Source organism: Hemibagrus wyckioides, linkage group LG21 (assembly GCF_019097595.1).
Source record: "Hemibagrus wyckioides isolate EC202008001 linkage group LG21, SWU_Hwy_1.0, whole genome shotgun sequence".
NCBI classification, from domain to species: Eukaryota; Metazoa; Chordata; class Actinopteri; order Siluriformes; family Bagridae; genus Hemibagrus; species Hemibagrus wyckioides.
The window spans coordinates 10,376,054-10,399,949 of record NC_080730.1 but is presented as its reverse complement, the minus strand read 5'-3'; the positions used below and the strand labels follow the sequence as shown (position 1 = coordinate 10,399,949).

General features: G+C 38.3%; 1 protein-coding gene across 3 annotated transcripts; it reads left to right on the top strand.

Annotated features, from left to right (window-relative positions):
- LOC131342398 (transmembrane protein 198-like) lies at positions 1 to 23,749 on the top strand. Of its 3 annotated transcripts, XM_058373189.1 has the most exons (9): positions 3 to 257; positions 3,655 to 3,842; positions 4,086 to 4,162; positions 14,048 to 14,265; positions 15,876 to 16,150; positions 18,715 to 19,018; positions 19,203 to 19,351; positions 20,104 to 22,835; positions 23,067 to 23,749. In XM_058373189.1, the coding sequence occupies exons 4-8, from the start codon at positions 14,112 to 14,114 to the stop codon at positions 20,251 to 20,253; spliced, it is 1,032 nt and encodes a 343-aa protein (XP_058229172.1). In that variant the 5' UTR covers positions 3 to 257; positions 3,655 to 3,842; positions 4,086 to 4,162; positions 14,048 to 14,111; the 3' UTR covers positions 20,254 to 22,835; positions 23,067 to 23,749. The 3 variants fall into 3 exon arrangements, with proteins under 3 accessions (XP_058229173.1, XP_058229172.1, XP_058229171.1); XM_058373190.1 differs by lacking the exons at positions 3,655 to 3,842; positions 4,086 to 4,162 and having other exon boundaries at positions 1 to 257; positions 19,203 to 19,283; XM_058373188.1 differs by lacking the exons at positions 3,655 to 3,842; positions 4,086 to 4,162.
- Positions 23,750 to 23,896: the final 147 nt, after the last annotated feature.

Below are 23,896 nucleotides of genomic sequence, written 5' to 3'. Positions count from 1 at the left end.
TAGCTTAGCTGAAAGCGTTGCATCCTTTCAAACCCGAAGTGGGAGACTCCGAGTGGAAGTCTGTCAAAACTTTTCCCCACGGCAGACGTGGAGACAAAACTAAAAGCCAACTATGTTGCTTTTTAAAGTAGTTCGGTGTCTCATTGTGCGCTTTTGACGGCGTTTCCCGACTTTTAGCACTCCGTTTCGGGCTTAGAACGAGCTTTTCGGCGTTTCTCTTCCCTCTGGTTTATCGATTACAGACACGCTCCACGTCGGTAAGTTTACGTTGCAGCCGTGAAAGTCTATGAAATGAAGGCTAAAGGCTTTATCTTGTTCATATTTATAGGTTTTAAAATAATTTGATGTCTACAAAACGCTTGCTTTGAAACTTCATGTTATGTTGTGTGTTTACTTCTTGTGATCAGGCGGTACAATTGTGTAGTTTAATAGAGTTAAGCGGTCACTAGTCGTATTTATTTGCTTCCATATGTTTATTTCCATGGCATTTTGGTATTTTGTATCGTTTGGCATTACATACAATCATGTTACTTAAGCATGTTGCTCATGACTTCATACATCTGGTTTTCATGACTTCATACATCTGTCTTTGCCAACAGGACTGTTTTTTACTTATTTATTTATTTATTTTAGGTATGGTGATAGTATCTATCTGTGCAGCCGACTAGAATGTGTGAATCCACTCCCTAACCAAATTCTCTAGACTCTCAGCTGTGATTATGCATTATGACATTCAGGGGATTCAACACGTGTAAATAATTTTGGTGAAAGTAAGGCCAAGTCTTAAACCATGTGGCATCAAGTCTTCACCCGTGGGATTGTAATATAATCTCAAATATGAGATTTTTAGTCGTTCAGGTTCGTCCAAGTGTGTGTCAGGAGATCCTGTTTTGTTGGTGCAGAGATAATTTGGGGTTTTGTGGTAAAGTCACATTGCATCTCCAATTACATCCCCCCTCTCACACACACACACACACACACACAGTAACTTCCACCAGTTGGCTTGGAGCAGATGGTCCTCACTGGAGGACTATAGGAGAAGCGCAGACAGTCCGTCCCTAGCCGGAGACGAGAGGGAGAGGTCATTGAGGACTCGTAGTCGAAAGCAGATGTTGTCGTTATCTTCTCGGACCTTTAGTTTTTGTTCAGCAACGATCCTTTAAGCTTTGATTTAAATCAGAAATAGCGTTTATATGTCATATACATTACAGCACAGTGAAATTCTTTCTTCACATATCCCATCCTTAGAGGTTGGGGTCGGAGCGCAGGGTCAGCCATAATACAGCGCCCCTGGAGCAGAGAGGGTTAAGGGCCTTGCTCAAGGGCCCAACAGTGGCAACATGGTGGTGCTGAGGCTTGAACCCCGGATCTTCCGGTCAACGACCCAGAGCCTTAACCACTTGAGCCATCACCACCCCAAAAGCAAGTGCTTGTGTGAAAGTCGAATTTGCACACATTTTCTGCTTATCTCGTTAAACGTATTCGATCAGCGAGTGCATACTTCCTGTCCAAATTCTCCTTTCGTTCCACGCACTGGAATCACACAGTCATCTACTATGACATTCAATCTGCTAACTTTTTATGGTTTCTAGGTGTTCAGGTGTTGAATGCAGTGCTGCCCAAAAAGGTTTAAAGGCCAGTGATGTCATTTTATCCATTGTTATAAGTAAGTGTGTTGCACAGTGTCTGAAGCCATCGAGATGTGTCTGTTTGAGAACCTGAATAACGTGAACGAGTTTCACTTTAGCTTGATCGTTCAACTTTTTTTGGGGGGGTCGATTTTGCTGTCATGTGACTTCGGTTGTGAGTTGAGATTGGTGGCCTTAGAATGCATACTGCGGTGTTCTTACTGGTGGCCAATTTAGTGCCATCGAGTACAAAGAGTGTAGATGACAAATGCTGGCAGTGTGAGAAAGTTTTGAATAAAATCCAAGTGTGATAGCTGTTGTGATGCTCACTTAAAAGCCAACAATGCATAAGATCACACCATGTTCATAAGACAGCTATAGATACATTAGGGACAAACATGCAAACAGACAAAATGTCCTTACTACATCAAGCATACTTTGAAGAAACTGATGTTTTTGAACCTGATTTCTGATCAAGTCCCGATCACACTGATTGATTTTAAGCATAATGTAGTCAGTTTCTTTAACCAAAGGTCTATTCAATGTATAATCTTCCACAGAGAACGCACAATCACACAGTCAGTAACAGAATATGCCCAAGAGTTTAATGGGTTCATCTTGTACCTGTTATGCAAGTAAGTATAGAAGAAATCACACAGTGTAAAACCAGCTTAAGGCAATATCAGGAAACCAAACCTGTTCTGAATGAACAACTACATATAAAGTGAAGCAAAGATTGCTTGGGGTCTGAAATCAATTTTGTTCATTGGCCACAACAAAAAAAAAAAAGAATTCACAGGCCCGTGTTGGCCTGTATGTTATGTGGAAATCATTATTTGCAGCATTTTATTCAGGATTAACTATTTCATACATCGCCACTTAAAAACCTTCATTTCACAAACATTTCCATCTCAAATATGAGGCTACTGTCATGCAGTTCGTTTATTTCAATTCTAACCGAAGCTGAAGACAAGTTGTAACACAGGTTCTTCTCTTTTAAATGTATGTTTCTCATAAATGTGGTGTTATGCAAGACCCTATCCATTTTTGGGGGGGGGGTGGCTTGGACTACTTGGCTTTGCTGCCATCATTCAAAGTTTGTCTTGGAACTATATGTAGATTATTCTATGGTGCTAAGAAGTGTGCGCATCAGAACCCAAAAGAGAAGTTGTGGGGCGTTATTGCACTGATGTGGGTGGGAGCAAGAAAACGACAGGAGCTGACAGAGTTGACAGTTTGCCACAATTCCTGTTTGATTTATAAATAAAAGGCAATGCAACTCTGCTCCAGACCCCTGGAGGCAATGTCACAGTGTTCCAGGAAATCAAAATTTAGTGCTGTTTTGCATTATGACTCTCTTTGTTGTTGTTTTTCATCTAAATGTGGTGTCGAGTATGAAACTCAGTGAATTTTAATCAATAGCATAGTCTGGGTTTATTTTCTGACCAATTGTTGCAGAACATGATGGGGAACTCTTGTCATGGCACTCTTGGATGTCTCACCTAAGCGGACATTTCTCAGATAAAATACAGGTGCATTTAGCGTAACTGCAAATGCAGTGGCTGTGATTTTTGAAGAGTTTGCATTACCTTGTTGTGTAGCTTTTTTATAGAGTTGATAGGAGGCTGTCCTCAACTGGGTGATACATCCAACAATGTGTAGTAATTGTATTCATATCATTATCAGGGGTGGACTGCATGATGGGGGGGGAAAATCATCTTGATGCTTGAAGATATGCCAACAATACACTATGTATTTTGATATCGGTTTGCTAAGAAACTTCCAGCAAGCTGCATACTTCTATTCTAGACAATCGTTATTTAACATCACATTTGTGAGTTATTTTAAATGTATTATGTTTAGTGAGCTTGTTAAACTTTGCATCATTGTCTCCCTCTGTAGCTCTCTCTTGCATGGGCAGTCTGATGCTGTTAAAGGAAGTGTATATTTATTTATATTTCCGTCCCAGAGAGCACGCTGACAGATTTAAAGGATACGTTTAAATCATATGCTGTGCTTTCTTTAGGAGTTATGGTGTGCTTCCTGAACACAGATCTGAATGAGTTTTCTATCAGCTCCAAAGCTTTGTATAACTGAGTGACTACAGATGGACTAAAGACCTCAGGCAATGTAATAGCTTGCAAGCTAAATATACATTACACAACTAACAGGACTTTACTGGATGGAATAAGCGTTCTGTCTCCTTGCCTGTGGGTAAGTGGATAAAATAAGCATTCATGCTCATTCATACATTACCTAAATAAAATTAGAAAAGTACTTCTGTATCATTAGTCCCTCATTGGTTGATAGATTATAGGCTCTTCGATATGACTGATTTTCTTAAAATGTCATGCTGTTGTTCCTAAAAATGTTATTCGAATAAAAAGTTATTTACTTGTTAGTTAGTTCTCTTTCAGTATACCATTTGTCACAACCAATTAAAAACATGTTTCACAGGGAACAGATAAGAGTTTACCAGTGAGACCACAGTATGGTCAATCAGTGCAACCCCTATGGAATTACAACGGTATAAGGTCAGTCACAACTCCATTAAGTTGCAATGCGTGTCTCCCAAGAGGCATTATCTTCCCGCTGGATGAACGGTGGTTTAGTAAAACTAGGTGTATTCTCTCATGGCAGAACTGCTGCTTACTGTATGTATTTTTTTTGGCTCCGTTCTGTGTAAATTTGGAAGCCTCTGGCACCAACGAACAAAAGTCATAAATATTACATTTTTTATCCATTCTGTTGTCTGATGTGAGCATTAACTGAATCTTGTCACCTGTTTTTTTTTTTTTTTTTAATCATTTTATTTTTGTATTGCTGCAAAATAATTGATTTATTAAAACAATTATTAAAATAATTTATAATTGCATGAAAGTGCAGGTTAAATTCAGTGGTTGGTCAGGATATGTAATGACTTAAGAGTTAGATATGTACATGAATCCTTAAATATATACAGTTATTATGATCTTAACTATACTAATGCTTACTGCATTCACCTGCTTATCTCTGCTGCTCACTTCTGGGTGTTTGTTGTGAAAGGGAGTACAGAAGTGTTGGTCCCAGTAACATAAATGTTGTCCCTGTCCCTGAAGAAGGAGGTCTGGCTTGTGTCCAGTATAGTCGATGGATGGGCCTCGGCACAGCTGTGACACTAATATGTCCAGATCTCTTAGTCATGTAGTGCATTTAAAGGTTTATATGTATTGTGTTGCTTCCACACAACACAGCTCATCACATTTCGAGAACAACGGCCATCCATGTTCTGGTTCACGTGCGTGTTACTACTAATGATATTTATTACAATATGAACTACATATCGCGAACTGTGTGGTCATTAGAATCCTTCCATTCGACATGAGTGTACATAGTATTTTATAGAATTATAACATAATGATCATCGCATAGCCTTTTATCACAGTTTAATATCACAATATTGTAATAAAGTAAACTTCTGGTGTAATTATACCTGTTCTGATGGTTCTGCCACTTGTTTTTTCAAATGTTCATGCTCAACAGGTAAAAATGGTAAGTTTCCTTTCAGATGGATAAAAACCCTGATGTTATAGATTCTAGGGTATGGATGCCATCAGGCATGACCACCAAAACAGTATTACAAACAATCTATTATAACAATGTTGCTTTAAATACTTGTGTATAACCAGCATGTACTGTACAGTTATGGAGCACTTTATTAGGAACACCTGTACCACTTACTTATTTAGACATCTAATTGGCCAATTATGTGTCAACAGTGCATAAAATCAGGGCTGTACAGGCCAGCTTCAGGAAACCTTCACATCAACCATCAGAACAGGGAAAAATCTCTCTGATTTTGACCATGGGATGATTGTTGAAATGCCAAACGGGTTTTTCTTTAACTGCTGATCTAGGTTTTACACACAACCGTCTCTAGAGTTTCCAGAATGGTGGAAAAAAAACTAGTGAGTGGCTGTGGACTGAAATGCCTTGTTGAGTAGAAAGGTCAACAGAGAATGGCCAGACTGGTCCGAGCTGACCAACGGGCTATTTGGATAGCAACTCTCTGGTGAGCAGAAAATTACCTCAGAACTCATTAAACCTTGAGGTAGATGGTTTACAAAAGCAGAAAACATCTGTCAGACAAAAAAACCCCAAAGCTGAACAGTTAAAGGCTAGAAAACAAACAAAAAATGTCATCTCATACTGGTTTCATGAATATGAAGATGAGTTCAGATCTTCTCTGATCTGAATCCAATACAGCATGTGGTAGAAAATGCACTTGCAATTCCTGCATGAAATCCTGCAAACTTTTCATGCCAATATTGAGCAGAATCTCAAAGTGATGTTTCCAGCTTCTTGTGGAATCCATGCCACAATGAATTAAGGCTGCAAAGGGAGGCCCTACCCAGTATTCATATAGTCTTCCTACATTGCTCAATGAGTGCTTATGACAGTGCAGCTTTAAACTGCACAGGCAGCATTGTTTTGTTTGGTTTGGTTTTTTTTAGTTCTTTACTTCCTCTGTAGTGAATTATTTGAATGGAGTAAAATTAGCTGGATTTTATCTAAGGCATAAAGGTGCATCAAAGGATTTCATACACCCATACATGACCTACTCATTTAGGATGTCAGACATGTTAATGCATCCTTTTCTACCTCGACTCCTTGCATTTCCGCTGTAACTGGTGTAACTCCATCACATGGTCATGCTTCAGCATGTCCAGTCGCTCACAGGTGTGTTTCAGCCTGCTGAACTTTTATACCTGAAACTATACAGTTGAATTCTGAATTCTGCCCGTGTGTTGAACATGAGAGTAAAGAACAAAACGGCTTTTATTTTGTGACGTGTTTTGTTTCCTCTCATTCACAGTAAGAACCTCTCCAGTCTTCTCACAGAAAGGCCTCTATTGTTCAGCGCTTTAGCTGCGGAGAGAATCAGGGTGTGTGTGTGTGTGTGTCTGTGTGAGTGAGAAAGAGGGAGAGAGAGGAGGACACGTCCGGTCAAATCCACTGCCCTTTACAGTGTATGGTTCATTTGCATAATTGTCGTACAGTAACTACAATGAGATTTCTTTGGACTAAACACGAGTATATGTTAAATATGTTGGGGTCGTATCACCTGACACTTGCGTAGGCCACAGGAATGTTGCCAGTAGGAAAGTCATTACATTTTTTGTTGCTTTGAAAGAATAGAGAAGAATATGAGATGTGTGAATAGTCACTTGTACCATAAAATATCGTCACTGCTATTTCAGAAATCAAGATTTCTAACAGTGTGAGAAAGAGATAACTGTCCCATTCAGATCCACATAAGAACAGCTGTTTTCTAAGCTATCCCTGCCTCTCCCTCTCTTTCTATTCTTCTCTTCTCAAGAAGAGTTTGTCTCAGTGTCCTCAGATCACTGTCCAACTAATGGAGCGCTCTCTCTCTATCTCTCTCTCACGCTCTCGCTCTCTCTTCCTCTCTTATGAAAGGGTTTGTTCAGCAGTCATGGCCAGACTGTTTGTCTTTGTCTTTGTGTCCTCCTTCTCTCTCTCTCTCTCTGCACCATTCTCTTCTTCCTTCTATCAGTGTGTCTCCCTTTCCCTCTGTCTTTCTGTCTTTCTCTCTCTCTCTGTTTGCGAACGAGTGATGGAAGAGGCGGTTGTAGTGTAGTGTGCCAGCTTCTCAGTAGGTTTTCTCTATTCACTCTGTTAGGAACAATAGTGGCGATTCAGCATTTCCTCCAGTCTGTAATAAACGCATCTCACGAGGACACACTCAAAAACGTCTCCACTTTACACCATGGGCCAAATCCAGGTTTAGTATGCACCTTGTAGTGTAGTTTGTCTGCATCAACTGTACTTTTGTTTTTGTTCTGTGTAGCACTTCTGGTCTAGGAGGAACGTTATTTCATTTCACCGTGTACTGAATCGGCTATATATGGTTGAAGTGACCCATAAAGCTTCTTTGACTTGACTTTGACTCTGAGATGTCATCTATGGGTCAGTAAAAATCACTCTTAGCTTTTCAGAGTGACTCACAAGCGCTGCAGCATTAAAGCACGTCACATCTCAGTTGAGAACGTTTGGATTTAACATAGCTACAGTGAAAAACCTTGCATTAGAAAGTTTTTCATTGTCATTAAGAACTTTTGTTGAGCCTACTTGGATTGGATCTAGATGTGGACTCTGGATCCCAAAATCCTGATCTTGTTTTGGTGAAGCCATTCTTTTGAAGGTTGATTTGGAGGTGTGCTTTAGGTCATTGTGATGCTGAAAGGTGAAGTTGTTGTTCTTTTAGCAAAACCTTTATGGATGAGCCCAAATGGATTATTATTATTATTATTATTATTATTATTATTATTATTATTATTATTAACAACAGTAATAATTATTTATTTTGTTTATTTTTTATATTTTTGGTATTAAGGACAAAAATCCTACCATAACATAAGGTCTCATCCTACCATAATATATTATTTGATTTTCTTTTTCTTATGTTCTATCTTGTCAACCTACCCCGTAGCCCAGACACACAATAGACTCAGGAGATTGTTGCAAAATTCTGAAATTGCTGCAATTCTTTTAATGTTGCTGTAGGCCCTTTGACAGCTTCCCTGAGCAGTTGTCTCTTGGTCTTCTCATCAATTTTAGAGGAACATCCTGTTCTTAGTAATGCCATTGTCTCTATATTTTCTCCACTTGTTGAATATCATCCTTACAGTGTTCCATGGTGTATCCAATGCCTTGGAAATTTTTATGACCTTCTCTTGATTGATATTTTTCATCAATGAGATCCAGTACCTGCTCTGTAAGCTCTCTGTGGCCCGTGGCTTGTCCAGCTGCGTGTTACTAAAAATATGTCAGGAAAATACTATAGGAAGAGCTGTACTTTATTTGAGGTTAATCAGACACTTTAACTGATTGTAGGTGTATGCTAATTAGTATTTAACAATGTGTATGCAAACTTATAAGAGGTGGATATTGGTTTTGTCCTGGTTGTTTCTGACTTGATTTGTATGTTTTATATTATACAATGACGGTGAAAAAAGTTCTTGCATGCCTTAAATTCTTTCATTTCTTCATACCACTAAAACCTGCCGTTCTAACAGGGATGTGTAGACTTTTCTATGCACTTTTCTGTGGAAAAGTGTTGCTTATCAGAAGCAGTGTGTGGGTGATTCCAGGCTATGGCGTTTTTCCCCAGCATGTTCCTCTTTTCCTGTTTAACTTCCTGTGTCTGAGGAGAAGGGTTAAGCAGAGCTAACCTGCTTCCTGCTTATTGTGTCCTGGGATTAGGAGAGAAGGGTCAAAGGTCACAATCAGAGTCACAAAGGTTAGAGGGTTAAGGGAAATGTTCATTAACTATCTAAAGTTTTAGACATGTATTCCATGTCACATGGTGCAGCAGTACTACTTCTGATATTTGTGCAATGCAGCTGGTTATTATTTTAGCTTGCTGTTTTTCTTGCTATACGGAAAATTATAACCGGTAGTGAGTACAGTGATGTCATGATCATTTTTGTGCTTTAGAGAGAGTGTATTATAGCCTTGTTTTCTCATTATTCGAAAATTTCTCTCAATCTTCTCAATTCAAACAGCCCTAAACATTTATATAGCTACTCTGCTTACAGCCAAGTGAGCCAGTAGATAATGTAAAGATAACATTAATTGACATTAGCTAGCTGACATATTTTCTGGAAGGTTTGAAGGGTGAAATTATTACGTAACCTCCCTGTTTTTGATTATTGGGTAGACTCTTTAGGCTAGTTTTGGCAGAAACGGTTGTATAAGCTGGTGGTATTGCAATTATGGTCCTTCTATACCATGCCATTCCAGGATAAAAAGAGTTTTTTGTTTTTTTTCCCCGGAAACATGCCATGCCAGATTTAAATTAAAGCCTATGGAGATGAAACAACTAAAAACGACATGTGGCTACACTCAGCCGCTCCCCTACGGCCTTCACATGCGCAAAACAAGTTTCACACAAGATGGGAAATCTGTCAGCCAGCTGTTCCTCTGTTTCTGATTCTCAGGTGACTGTATGCAATTCCTCTAGCCCTATGCAGTACACGGACCTCTACATATACATAAAAAGTTTAACAGATTTTCAGTAAGTTATTAATGACTGTAATAATAGTTCTTGTCTCTGCAACTTATGTTAAGTTGTAAAGAGTAACTTTGCTCATTCAGGGTATGAACAATCGGGGTCAAAAGTCCAATTGTTTTTTGTGGTATATTCTCATACTGACTTATCTTGAACAGCCAGATTGTTAATTATGTGGATTTGTACCCTTGTACCATTTATTTTAGGATCTCTGGTAAAAGATGTCCCAAAATTTCCAGTTTTAAAGCATTGCTCCACAAAAAATGCCCTTAATGAGCTTAGTTGCAAATGAAATATTTGATAACCCAGCAAGAGCCAGATCTCAACCCGGGAGAACAAGACGTGCAACGGATCGAGTTGCATGTAAACACTGAGCGAGTGGGGGTTAAAAAGGGCTCCCTCTCTCTTTTCATAGAGGCATGATGATCTCATCCTGCCGTGATCCGATTACAATAAATTCATGTTTTCCTCAAAGAATGAACGACCAACGCCTGGCTTTAATCTCTTTATTTCCCTCAGTCCCTTTTTCACTCCCTTTCTATTAGTGTTCACTCTCTTCGTGATTTGTATAAGAATGAGGGCTGAGGGGGAAAATGAGGGCCTTTTTTCTGGAAATGGAGGGGAGCTCTCAGTCAGGCTCTGCTATCTTTCTGTCTCTCAGCTATTTCTTTCCCCATGCTACCATCTGGTTTTTATCCTTTGCTAGCAAAGGTGCTGCCATGGCTAGTACTCAACAGTTGGGTACTTCTAAGATTTTGTTTCACAAAGTATCTAGAACTTTCTAATAATGTTGTTTAGTATAAGCTTTATGACTTTGTCAGTGCCTGCAAGTTTGGATGCAATGTAAACAGAATCGGTACTATTTTATTAAATGCCGTAATGCAGAAAGCACACATTCACCCCTGGACAAGTTCCTACTCCCTGGCTTTGCCTTACAAAGCAAGCCGTGTGTGTGAGTCTCTCTGTATATGGAGGAGAATGAAGCCATTATGGGGTGATACAAAGGCTTTGATCTCCGCCCATGACCCCTTCAATTCGTTAAGCTGGATGCCTGCTGAGAAAGTGTGAGGAATGATCGCGATTGGACAAGAGCACAGTGTTCAAAAAATGCCCGCCTCTCCTACTTCCTGATTGGCTGAAAAACTCAATTCACTTGTATTTGAATTGGAAATGTGCACATTTTTCTAAATGGGTTGATTCAGTGGAGCAACTGTTTTTCTCTGATTTCCAAGCAGACATTGCAATTTCTTTAATGATGAAGTTTTGTGCCCAAAACTATCTCCCATCCCCTAACCGTTTAGAATCTCTAAGCACATTTATCTCATTCTGTACTTATTCTCTTTATATTTCCATGCACATTATTTTATGTGTGGACAAATTGATGATATTGCATTGGCCACGATATTTGCGATCTGACATTTCAATAAAATTAAGACGAATAACAGCAGATTTGTAATAAACTGTGGTGATGAGCAGGACTGGTCAGTCTGGAGGTCATTTCATGGAGTTGACATGACTTAAACCTCGTAGTGGGTAGCTTCCTATGATTTAATGAAACTGCATTTGAATATTTCCTGGTTAAAGTTTTAACGATGTAAAGGATGCTATCTCTTTCTGAATATTTTAAACAGCATAAAGGGTTTTAAAGGTTTTTAAATGTGTTTTACACACCCGCTTTATTTTTCTGTTTCCTCACAGATGTTTTCTGTGTTCTCCCTTCTTCGTTTTCTTATAAAGTCATTTTCTCCCCAATTTGGTCACCTGCCAATTCCCAACAGTCAGCTCCTCTGTAATCATGACCGCTACCAACCCAGGAGGAGGAAGGCTAAGACGTGCTTCCTCTCAGACATAGGAAGCCCGCCAACTGCATCTTTTCAAACCGTTGATCATACTGTGTCACAGGGCGGAGAGCACCATTTGCCCTCTTTAGCATAAATAAGCTCATGGATGCATTTGATTGCCTAGTGTTGCTATGATTTTGTCAGGAGAAAGACAATATGCATTCATTCCCACCCAGAGAGCATAGAAAATTCAGCTCAATTTGCTTTTGGCCACGGATGGCTGTGGCATCATCAGTATGTGAACACACAATCTCCCTGTGGAGTTTTAAGGTTTTTCTGATCAAAACCTACCTGAGGTCATGAGCTAATCATTAATCCTTTTATAAGTTGGATCGTTTTTGAGTTAGAAAAGCTTTAATCTAAATGTACAAACATAACAGGTCAGGGTTGAAGGAGAGGAGTGCATTAATCCATCTTGTGGAACAAAGTAACTGTGTCAACCCACCCCAAATAGTTCATAGTCCTGTTTCTTAATTCCCAATATAAATATTTCCTGGAAAAATGTTCAGTTTGTAAATAGAATGTTATTAATAACGGAGGAATCTTCCCCTAAGCAACAGCTAGCAGGCAAGTAATAACATAATGGGCCATCTGATCCAAACACATGCAGATATTTTCATTGTAAGAAAGTTCATGAAATGTGAATATAAACAGTCCCAAACGAGGTGCAGGTTTTTCACAAGAAACCTAGTACACATCTGAAACTTTGTGCGTATTCGTGAGTGAAGTTGAGTGTCTTGTGTACGAAATGCAGATTTTTTGCAAGATAAAAACCCAACACCCGACAAAAAATCGCAGGAGTTGCAGTTTTTACTTTCATGCAAATGAAAGCAGGGGGTCAGATATGAATCTTGAAGGACGATGCTCATTTAATGGAAGGGTACCAGACATGGTGGGTTGTTTTGAATGGAAACATTTACAGTTTTAACTCATTCATTGCTTATGTAAGGAAAAAACAAGAGCAATTGTTCATGAGAATGTCAGTGTAGGACACGACTATACTGTCAGCAAGTACAGTCCACCCACAATTACATTAGAGAGGGCTGCAGAGCATAAACCTCTCTTTAGAAAGGCAAAATTACATTTGAGATTTCATTGCTGCAAAACCGTAGGCACTGATCTATAGAGGTGTAGAGGTTAAAGAGTGATGTGTTTAGATTTTAGTTTAGTTGTCCATTATTATATTCCCAACAAGTGGTCGAGTGCATGTGTAGCAACATAGAGAGTACCAAAAAGGGCTGAAGTGTGACTCCTACAGTGACTCTCTTGTAGTGTAGAGGACATGTTCATGCTTTGGGTCATGGTTTGTCTCCTTAGAATGGGAAAAGAAATTTTTTTCTGACTGATCACATCAATGAAGGATTTTTATCCTGACAGAAGTGATCAGGGTAACTCTGCTCCCTAACTGTAGTGGATGAGGACACACTGACTAGTTTTGGTTTGCTAAGGAAATAAATTGTTTCAATCTTAACCCAGTTAAACACCTATGTGAGATTTTGGATTGGAGTGTTTAGCTTGTGGTGGAGAGAGTTGTTTAACATCAGTTGAAGGAATTTCTTGAGTTCATCCTTCTAGTACAGTTTTAGAAAGTTGTAGAATCTGTGCCAATGCACTTTGAAGCTGTTGTAGTGGCTTGTGGTTGGCCTGACACATTTCATTGAGTTAAATTTAGTGTTCATGAATTGGGTATAAACATTTGTGTGAGTTTTATACTTCTCCCCGACAATCAAAAAAATTCTAATTCCTATTGCGTAAACCATGGGTAGATACCTTTTTAGACAAAGCACAACATGTCAAGACATTATAACCATAAACCTTAATGTTTGAGCTTTGTTTTTGTTCATGAAAATGCAATTGTGAAGAAATGCTTTGCATTTGAATTTGTTTCGTGCCTTAAATAATGAGAACACACACAGGAAGAGCAGTTTTAAATACATACTTGAATTAGCAGTTTCTAATTAGCCTTTAAATTGCCTATGACGGCATTTTGGTGTGTGGATGTGGGAAAGAACAACATTATCAGGTGCCATTGTTTAGAGTCGAGTCCCTTTGACTCATCAGCTAACTGTAGCTGGCCAGGATGCAGAGTCAGCAAGTGTGTCCTCAGATTGCTTGTGGTAGAATGATAGCATGTCCTGCAGACCACCATTGTTTTGCTTATACAACAACGTCAGAAAAGTGGAACAGAGTAACTGTATCCCCCCCCCCAAAAAAATAACTCTCTTATCTTTTTAATTAATATAATTTGCTAGTTGTCTCTTATGAAGGACTTCCCAATGATTTAGCCTGCTAATAAGCTGGAAAAATCATGGTAATTGCCTTTACTTTTTTTTGTTTTCCTTGTACTGACTGTTACTGATAGAGGCACTCCATAATGTTTAGAAAATGTGTGTTTCTATAGACTGCTATCGTACGTGAGTAGGGACATTCCTTTTTAATAACAGACTTGGATGTGTGTGTGTGTGTGTGTAAGACAGACTAACATGATCCTTTTTTGTCTTCAGTCCCAATGACTTCAGGACCATAATCGATCTCCTGCTTCGTGTTGGACGCCCTTCTTCTGTGAAAATGGCCGACGTGGCCGGGCTTGTCTCTGATGAGACAGCGAAAGGCCCAGCAGAGCTGGATCCATGTCTGTTGGAAATCGACAGGAAGTATGACATTGTCCCTGCTGTTATCTCCTCTACATGCTGCCTCTTTGGAATTATCTACTGCTTTTTTGGTAAGTTGAGATTAAAATATTTTTAAGTCACTCAAGATTTTGGAAAAAGTGCTACTGAAATCTGTTTAAAGTGGTCATGCTCACTAGAGGTGTGCTGGGAGTTGCTTATACAGTACATTCTGGATAATACAAACACTTTTTTTTTGTAAGAAGACTCTCTGGGTGGTCAGCATTTTGAGCCTATTGAAAAGGTGACATACGAAGACAGCTGCCCTTATTTTGGGCAAAGCTGCATTAAATTTGTTCTTTGTTAAGGATATTCGGTTTGCTCTGACCATTAATCTATCATTTCAAATGGCTAATGTGACATGAAAAGCATTTAACCAGCACATGTTATGCAAGCATATGTAACTGGCTGGTTAGCATTAGTAACATAGTAGCTTAAAGCCACCTGTTTTGAACATGTTCGCCACGCAGGCAGCTGTTTTCTGTCATTCACACGTGCATAAAAGTGTTATGTAAAATGTAAAAAGCAGATTCCACTTTCAGCCTGTGTGTGTAAGGAGGGCTGAAGATGCCAGTATGAAACAAATTATATGAAGAGTTAAAGAATTAAAACTCTTTTGTGAATAATTAATCAAATTCTTAAATAAACAAATATATTCCAATTTATTTATTTTTCTTTTCTTGAAGTATGCCATGAATAAATTCAGGCTGTCATCATCTATCAGAGCTACTGAAAGGGCCTGGGTCCACAGTATTAGATCAGACACTCTCACTTGCAGTTTCCTTTGTTTACTCTCTCACTTCCATACTCTCATACTCTCTCTCCAGTGACTGGCTGCGTCTTAAAACAGTTTATGAATATTCATAAACATTTATGAATATTCTGCCCACTTGTAGTTGCTATTTTGTGTCTATTGTAGTTTAATATGTTTAATGAAGATGTCATTGTACATGTCAAAAGCTACATATTTGACCACCCGCTCCCACTCGCATGACAGTACAAGACTTGTTTGCACAAGTTAGGGCTTCTTTCATTCATTCTCTCTTTCTTTCTTTCATTCAGTTTTGTTTCCATGTGGTTTTAGGGCATAAAGAATATCCGAATAGAGCTGTCCATCATTAAATGCTAAATTTAGATGTTTATTCCATTTATATTTGTATATTCAATATTTATTTTTGAACTAAAATAATATTCACATTTTAATGAATGCACATACATAAATATAATTTATCATGTCGACATCTCTCAGCTGTGTGTGAATCTACTTTATGGGAAGTAGTGCTGTTATTTCAGGGTAGTCACTTTTGTTTGACCTCAGCCACTCCCATTCATTTCAGTCAAATGAATGTGCTGTTGAAATCACATGCTAGTGGAGAACATCAAACCATGAACCATCTAACCAAAAAACTCAACTTTTTAGTTATTTTTAAGTTGAGACTTGGATGAAAATGAGATGTTGTTTTACTGTTATGATGCAGTGCTTTGTTCATGTTGGCCTTTTTAGCCTTTAATATGTACAATTCTACTGCAGCTTCACACTTATATTAATATACCATATGTACGGAATACACAGGAAAGTAACTTGGTAATGCAGCCAAAGTTTAGAATACAACATGGTATGTTGTGTTATTTTATTGGCATTAATATAAAATCTCTCTTACAGGTTACCGCTGCTTCAAAGCCATCATGTTCCTGTCTGGTCTGCTGTTTGGCTCAGTGATTATCTTCTTGCTGTGCTATAAGGAGCGTGTGTTAGATACACAGCTGAGCATAGAGGCAAGCGCTGGCATTGGCCTGGGCATCGGACTTCTTTGTGGCCTCGTCACTATGTTAGTGCGTAGCGTTGGCCTCTTTATGACCGGCATCCTGCTCGGCCTGCTCCTTGCCATTGCTGGCCTTTTGCTCACACACCAGCTGTACACACCCAGCACCCTGTGGGTAAGCACACAATGCGTACAGTATTTTCAACTAAAAACACACCTTAAAGGAAAAACCTTAGCAGCATAAACACATATCACTCTGTGGGCACACTGTGCTTTCTGAAATATGCTAAGAATTGATGATTTGGTTATAAAATTTCTGCCAAGCATCTAGCTATAGCTCGCTTACTACATTATGCACCTTAAATAACACCCATTGTTACAAACCCAGCACTTAGGGAGTATGTTTAAACACTATAATTCCTATATGCACTTTTTTCAAATAAAATTGTCTGCCTATTTATCCATCAGTGAAATTAGCTAATCTTTATAGTTTCTATAACCGTCGAAACAACGTAAAACGGGGCACTACTGTATCTCTCTCTCTCTCTCTCTCTCTCTCTCTCGCTCTCTCTCTGGTCTGTGTGCATGATTGTCAGTTACAAATATACCATATAACCATATATATTTTTCTGCCACCATATTCACATAGCTTTGAATCCACCTTTAACAAATCTCAGTAGCCCAACACACCCATCACCCTGTGGGAACAGACACAATACACTTCCTGAAATAGTGAGCTTGCCCAAAATGTACTGCATATCAAATTTTCTAGCTAAAATTACACTCTGGATGGGATGCCAGATCATTACAAGACACATACACAAGCAAGCACAAGCACTCGGTCATACTTATAGGAAATGTACCCAGTTCACCTACCAGCATGTTTTAGAAGGTGGGAGGAAACCTGCACAGACACAGGGAGAACATGAGAAACTTCCATGCAGACAGAATCCTGAGCTCAGGATTGAGTGAGAGAATACCCCCCAGAATACAATTATAAATCCCTGAAATAAACTCACAGTGCATGCAACACTGTTGTTTTTTATTTTAAACACCAGTTTGCATATTCTCTGTCTTTATGATGTTTCATTTGGGAATCTAAGCTCATTTTGTGCCTTGTAGTTGAACAGGGCAGTTAGAGCAGCAGGTCAAATGGATTTTGTTGTTTCACACATTTTGGAGGCACACGTTAGGCCTTACCTTCATTTATTATTAACCTCTAAATTGTCCTTGCATATGATAGGGCAGAGCTGACTGGCTGATGGGTGGGAATTAGCCAAAACCAAATTAGGGAGACATTTGGGGGAAATGTATACATCTACGATACCTGGGTGACTGTGGACACTTAAGCACATCACACAGAGACGCTACTTTTCAGAAAAGCCGGAAGGAATGTGAGTGTCATAAAAAGCCTGATGACTTCACAGTTGGGAGTATATGGCACATTGATAAATGACTGACCTGGTTTTTCTCAAGCTTCAGTCACTTATTGTTGGTTTTAATAAACTGTCAAATAATGTATTGCACGGCATTAAAAGAAGATACTGTGGAAAATGGAACTGGCCTGCATGTTGTCTAAATTGAATGACTAAATGACTGGTCTTAGATTAATGCCTTAGGTTTCACAAAATATTAATTTGTGTATTTAACTGAAATACATAAGTCATTTAAACTTGTTATGGGAAAACATCAGTGAGAATCAAGGGGATGGTGTACAAGACTGTGGTGAGACCGGCCATGCTGTATGGTTTAGAGACAGTGTCACTGAGGAAGAGACAGGAGTCAGTGCTGGAGGTAGAAGATGTTGAGGTTCTCTTTGGGAGTGACACGGTTGGACAGGATTAGGAACAAATACATCAGAGGGACAGCTCATGTTGGACGTTTGGGGGACAAAGTTAGGTAGGCCAGATTAAGATGGTTTGGACATGTTCAGAGGAGGGAGAGTGAGTATATTGGTATTAAGAATGTTGGACATGGAGCTGCCAGGCAGGAGGCAAAGAGGAGGTATATGGATGTAATAAATGAGGATATGAAGCTAGTGAGCGCAAGTGTTGAGGATGCAGAAGATCAGGATAGGTGGAGGGAGATGATTTGCTCTGGTGACCCCTGAAGGCAAAAGCCGAAAGAAGAAGTGGTGTAATCTGTATGAAAAAAGTGTCTCGTGACTTTGTGTGACGATTTGTAGTAATTTACATGATTTGAAGTCGATCAATCAAGGTTTACAATAGTTAGTTGTCTTATCGATAAATTTTTACATGCACTTGAGCATGAGTAGGATGCAAACGTTTTTGAGAAATTATGGGATTTTAATGAAAGCAGAATCTTTTAGAAATACTTGAATGAACTGTTTATGAACAAATCTGTTCTTAATCAGTTTGATAAATGAGGTCCATTCATTCCAGACATGTTAATATAAATTCATCCAAACATGATTCTATATGTGCAGTTGAAACGATTTGTTTACATTTTCTGTCATCGCACTTTTGGGTGACTCCAGCTCCATCCATTCCTACACGGCTCTTAATATTTATTTTTTTACCATTTAGATTGGTTTAAATATACTCAGTGTGAAAATGAAACGGACCAAGTGGCAAATGCGCTAAAGTGGAGTAATAGTTGAGAAAGTTCCCAATGCTTCATAGATATTATGGGTGATTATGTGCATTTACCAGAGTGGTGTCTGTGTGTGTGTGTCTGTGTGTGTGTGTCTGTGTGTGTGTGTGTGTGTGTGTGTGACAGATGCCCGTAGGTGTCCTCCTTGGCACCGGCATGCTGTGTGCCGTTTTAACTCTCCAGTGGCAGAAGTTTTTCACCATCATCTCCACATCTGTGTTTGGTGCTGCCATCATGACAGTATGTGCTGATTACTTTGTGGAGCTGCTGATGCTGGTTACACACATTTATGACTGTTTGCGCCTTGTCCCTGCTCCCGGACCGCTCTGCTGGTACAGCTGGGTCATTCTGGGCATCTGGCCTATGCTCAGCATTATGGGCGCATTAGTGCAGTGGAAGCTCACAGCCGAAGGTTTTTCACACGCTGAAGGTATGATACTATGGGATATTATATAGTGCTAGTTTATATAACTGAATGGATATTAATACTACTGTCTTATATCTGTAATACTGTATATCATATTATGGAATTGTTTTTACTCACACTAAATATCACAGCATTTTGTTACCTCATACTTATCTTCTTATTGTTTTACTCTTCCTCTCTTTCTCAGTGATCATCAGCAGAAGGCAGAAGCGATTGCAGCTGATGAGAATAAGACAGAAAGATGTGAAAAAGCTGCAACTGTCTGCAGGTCAGGAGGGGACGTATCGCCGTAAACCCACTCCTGTAAAACGCTACGCTGGAGATCTTCTAGCTCCAGTTAGTTTCAATAGAACCAAACTGATTGATTTATTTATTCTTTTAAGAATGTGAATGCGTGAATAGTTTCCAGATGTTGGACTGTAGATAACTAAACTGGGTCCTTTCAATCACCATAGCAGCATTTAGCACAGAAATGCTATTCATTTTTGTTTGTCCAGTTGCTGCTGCTCCAATAACCTTAATTTCCATGTATCACAAATCCTGCAAGAGGGCAATAGAAAGTGTTTGCACTTTTGTTTGGGTAATCCAAAATCCTTTCCCCAAACAACATGTCTTGGTATGTTAATCAGAGATTTGGTGGCAAGGGTAGAGATTAGTATACTGGTGTTATTCAGAGGCTCAGTGGGATAAGCCCAAATCTAACCAATCAGGAGACTCATGCAGTTAAACTAATGGATCAGCCAGAAAGGAATTGTAAAATGTGACCCTTTTAGCAGAAATGTTGGTGATCAGACATCAAACAGTGTGTATTTTGTTGATGTTTTGTATTGTTTTTAAGATGTGTTATGGAAAAACCATATAAGTCAGTTAATGTAGTGTCATGGTGTAACATGTAAAACATTTAGCTAGTCTAGACAACATATCCATAATAGTTTGAGCCGTCACTCCAAAAGAGGGATATGTTTATTATTAATTTAGTACTTTTTTTGTTTTTTTGAGCAATTATCATAATTGTGCAGTTGTCTGCTTGTGTGTTTTGCACCAATATTAACTCTCCTTGTTTGCCTTTGTCTGGTTTAACCCTCTAGAGTTATCTGCAGAGTCTCCGGGAGCGTCAGATGGGCACAGGAACATCCCTGAGCAGCCTGAGTACCGCCAACCATACCATGGTGGATATGGATTATGATACTGGATCAACAGTTCCACTCACACACACCACAACAGCAGCACGCACCTGAATATGTACTGCATTCATCAGTGGTCAAAAAAACTGTCCAGATAAGGCGAAAGCAGGATTGCGTGGTACTTCATAGTAAAGTCAGACAATACGACTGAGATTTTGGTCGGGTCCAAAAGTCCACTGCCAAGAACTGTTATTATTTAGTCACTTTTTGAAAACTTTAATACAACTATCTCCAGTTCAAATTAAGACTCTTTCATTCACTAATATTAGACAGTGAAAGTGTTATTAATTGAAAGCTTTAGGAGTGGTCAGTGTTTGAAGGATAAATTATATTTCAATATAAATAGTGTGTGTGAACTTGACATTTATGTATATCTAAATTTTTCTCAGAGGATTTTTCCAATGGCAACAGACCGGATCTGTCCCTAGTTTTAAAATCTGCAATTTTACATTATATATTTATAGATCTAAAAACCCTTAAAAAATTTCTGAAGAAAAAGAAATAAATAAACTGTGATATCCAGTCGCTGCCATGCAAAATTTAGGTGCATGTATACATTTTTCCAGCCTGAAAATTGCCCGTGCCTAAGCCAGAACAGAACCGCTAAGCTCCGCCCCCTTTTGGCAAGCATGTGTTTCTGAAATTTTAATAGGGTGCTTGGAGTTATAAGTTGCAGTTCACCTTACAGTCTACAGAGGGCTCTAAAACATCAAATTTCTGAAGTATCTGTTCTAAAATACCTAGAATCCTCTGCGTAAAATTGTGCAACAGTTTTCTATAGCCTATGACGGTTAAACAAAAAGGTTCTGGGTGGACTTGAACTCTGGACCTGGCTGTATGGGGAGATGAATTGTCTAATTTGAATCATTAGGACTTCAGCAGATCACTGTATATGGGTTCATATGCCTTTAACATTAGTTTGCTCTTCATTTGCCAACTAATAACCAGCAATTTGATTAAACAGTATTTATTTTTATAATCACCTGCTATTACATGCTGTTGTCTTCTTAGATTTAGGAAAACTTTTCCTGTATTTCCTCGACTATAGGACGTTTTTTTTATCCCCTTAGCAGATGCTGTGATTTCTACAGTAACGTGACATATTCTACAGATATTTGGCCAAATTGTAGCCAAATGAAAAACCACAAAACTTCAACTACAAAAAGTGTAAGTGGCTAAGATCACTGGCCTTACTGTTGGAAATCATCTTTGTGTTTTTCATCATAATAAATCACAAAGTGATGTCACAGTCAATGATTTCTAACATGGTTTACTTCAGCCACTTGTATGGAAACCAAATAAATAAAAAAAATTAAGGTACATCAGTGACATTTATACGACAAAGCAACTGTCAATAAAGCAGCAAAAAAGTCATTAATGTAGCGATGTGAACATGGGAAAAGGCAGAGAGAATAGACATCTGGGATATCTCTCTCTCTTTCTCTCTCTCTCTCTCTCTCTCTCATTCTTTCCCCTCATGCCTGAAAGGTCTATTTTATTGGTAATAATTTTACTATATTCTTTTCTGAGTGAGTTTTTCTGTAGAGGCATTTGAGTGAATGGTGTTTATAGCTCTGCTTCAAAATCAATCAGAGCATCGTGAAATGGCTCAAGCATTTTGTGTCTGCATTTTAATTTTTTTTTTTTTTTTAATTATGACTTGTACAATAGTGTATAATTGATTTACTTGTGTCTGTAGTGTTTATCAGATGCATGTTTATAGTTTTCCACAACAGTGGTTCTGTGAACACGCTGACGGTTATTCTTCCAGTGCATTTTTATATGAAGAGGAATGCCTGGACATGAGTGCAAGAGAAATGTGGAATCTGAAGTACGATTGCTGTTATTACTTGCTAGAATTTTGCCATACTAATTTCTGATATGCCTTGTTTGCTATAGGATTTCCGCAGCTTGTCTGATTCCTGTCACTGTTTAGAATGTAATCAGCCTTTAGAGACCGTTAGTGGGAGGTGTGAGTTTCTGCACTTAAACTTGTGTTAATCGGTGCCTTTAGGTCAGATGAAACTAAATGACCAGTCTGTGTGCTTTCTGCTTTTTTGTTCTGGTTTTCTTGTGTTCAAGATGCTTTGTGACATCTCTCGAAAGATGCAGTTTGATGATGTCACTCCAGGTATGTCTCTTGTAGCTGGGACCTGTCCAGTATCCCTGAACATGCCATTTTAAACCATTAAAAATCATCTGTGCAAAATTTATCGATTGTTTACTACACTGACAAAACAACTAAAAAAAACACTAGAGACATCTTTTAGACATACATCTTGGTTTAGTCACAGGTAGACACTAGAGTTAAATTCATTATCTCTGTCTTGATTTCTGTTGTGATTTCTGTCATGTATTATTTAATTTGTTCACCACGAACATTATCTAAGTTGGCTTGCTGGATTTACATGTAAATTCATGTGAATCAGTCATTTATAAAAAAAAAAGTTAACCTTTAAAAAGTGAGCTTTTTTTGAATGCAATAAATATTTTCTGATTATTTTGAAATGTATTTTCTTATTCTCAACCCTTTATTCTGATCAAATTGTAGAAATTGAGACTAGAAACCTACTAAAACTTGGAGAGTATTTGGACACTTTGGAGACAGATATCGGCTCATCGTTTAGATACAAATGGTAATTATTTTATGTACATTTTTATGGTCTTTTGTTGCTTTGCTAAAACGAACACAAACTTTACAGCTTGAACCGTTAAGAGTAGCCAATGGCTATTTTTTTCCCATTGCTCAATTCAGACGATCTAATTCTTGTATAAGATTGTGTGAGATTATAAACTAATTATTTCTGAGGCTCACTCGAAGTCCAAATTTTATTTCAGTAAAAAGTGTCTTTTTTACATTTTTGAAGAAATGTAAAAAGGAAGATCTCCCTACCAGCCAGACTCCAGGTTTGGAGGTCTTATGGTTTGAGGATTTCAGACCTTCTCATGTAAGTGAAATAACCTCAGACATACAACAGTCACATGTTATCAGCCATTTCTTATTGCCCATTTAAACTCACTACTTCTTGGGATAAATAATTTATTTAGATTACCAAATGCTCGGGATACATATTGAATTGGATAGAGGAGAATCAAATTAAATCGACTAATATGTGCTCCTATGTTTAATATTTATTAGTAATATAATTCTGATCTCAAATCAAACTGGAAACAATTCATTACAAGCCAAAAGTACAACATGATTCCATACAATACAAATGTTCTAGAAGAAAGCATGCATTTTCCATCTATAAATTTGATCAGTGTATAGGAACCTCTGAGAAACATGGTCTGAAAATGATGTATTACAGGACAGAATTCAATTTCTAAATAACCAAAAGACCAAAAAAAAAAAAAAAAAAAAAGAAGTAGCTTCATGGACAATGAAAAGAAGAAAATGTCCCACCACCAATTTTCTGTCACTCATATTGTGCACATATCTGCAGATTTGTCACATTCAAGAATGTGTACATTTGTCTAGGAAATTAGAGGTCTAATTCATATAGACTTGGTAAGAATAAAAGCAGAAACAAATAATAATAATTAAAAAGATATAGCTTTTACACTGACATCTTACTCCTGAGAAGTACAGTATTTATAGTCTTTGTCTATATTGGCTGCAGACGTGCTACATGATCTCATGGCACGTGAATGTAACGTGTACATGTCTATGTTCTTCTCTCTCAGTGTATTGACA

Bases quoted from the DNA above. Each gene is read 5' to 3' on its own strand.
- LOC131342398 (XM_058373188.1), top strand. From the start codon at position 14,112: ATGGCCGACGTGGCCGGGCTTGTCTCTGATGAGACAGCGAAAGGCCCA. The intron at 14,266-15,875 runs GTAAGTTGAGAT...TCTCTCTTACAG, and splicing joins AATTATCTACTGCTTTTTTG to GTTACCGCTGCTTCAAAGCC. The intron at 16,151-18,714 runs GTAAGCACACAA...TGTGTGTGACAG, and splicing joins ACACACCCAGCACCCTGTGG to ATGCCCGTAGGTGTCCTCCT.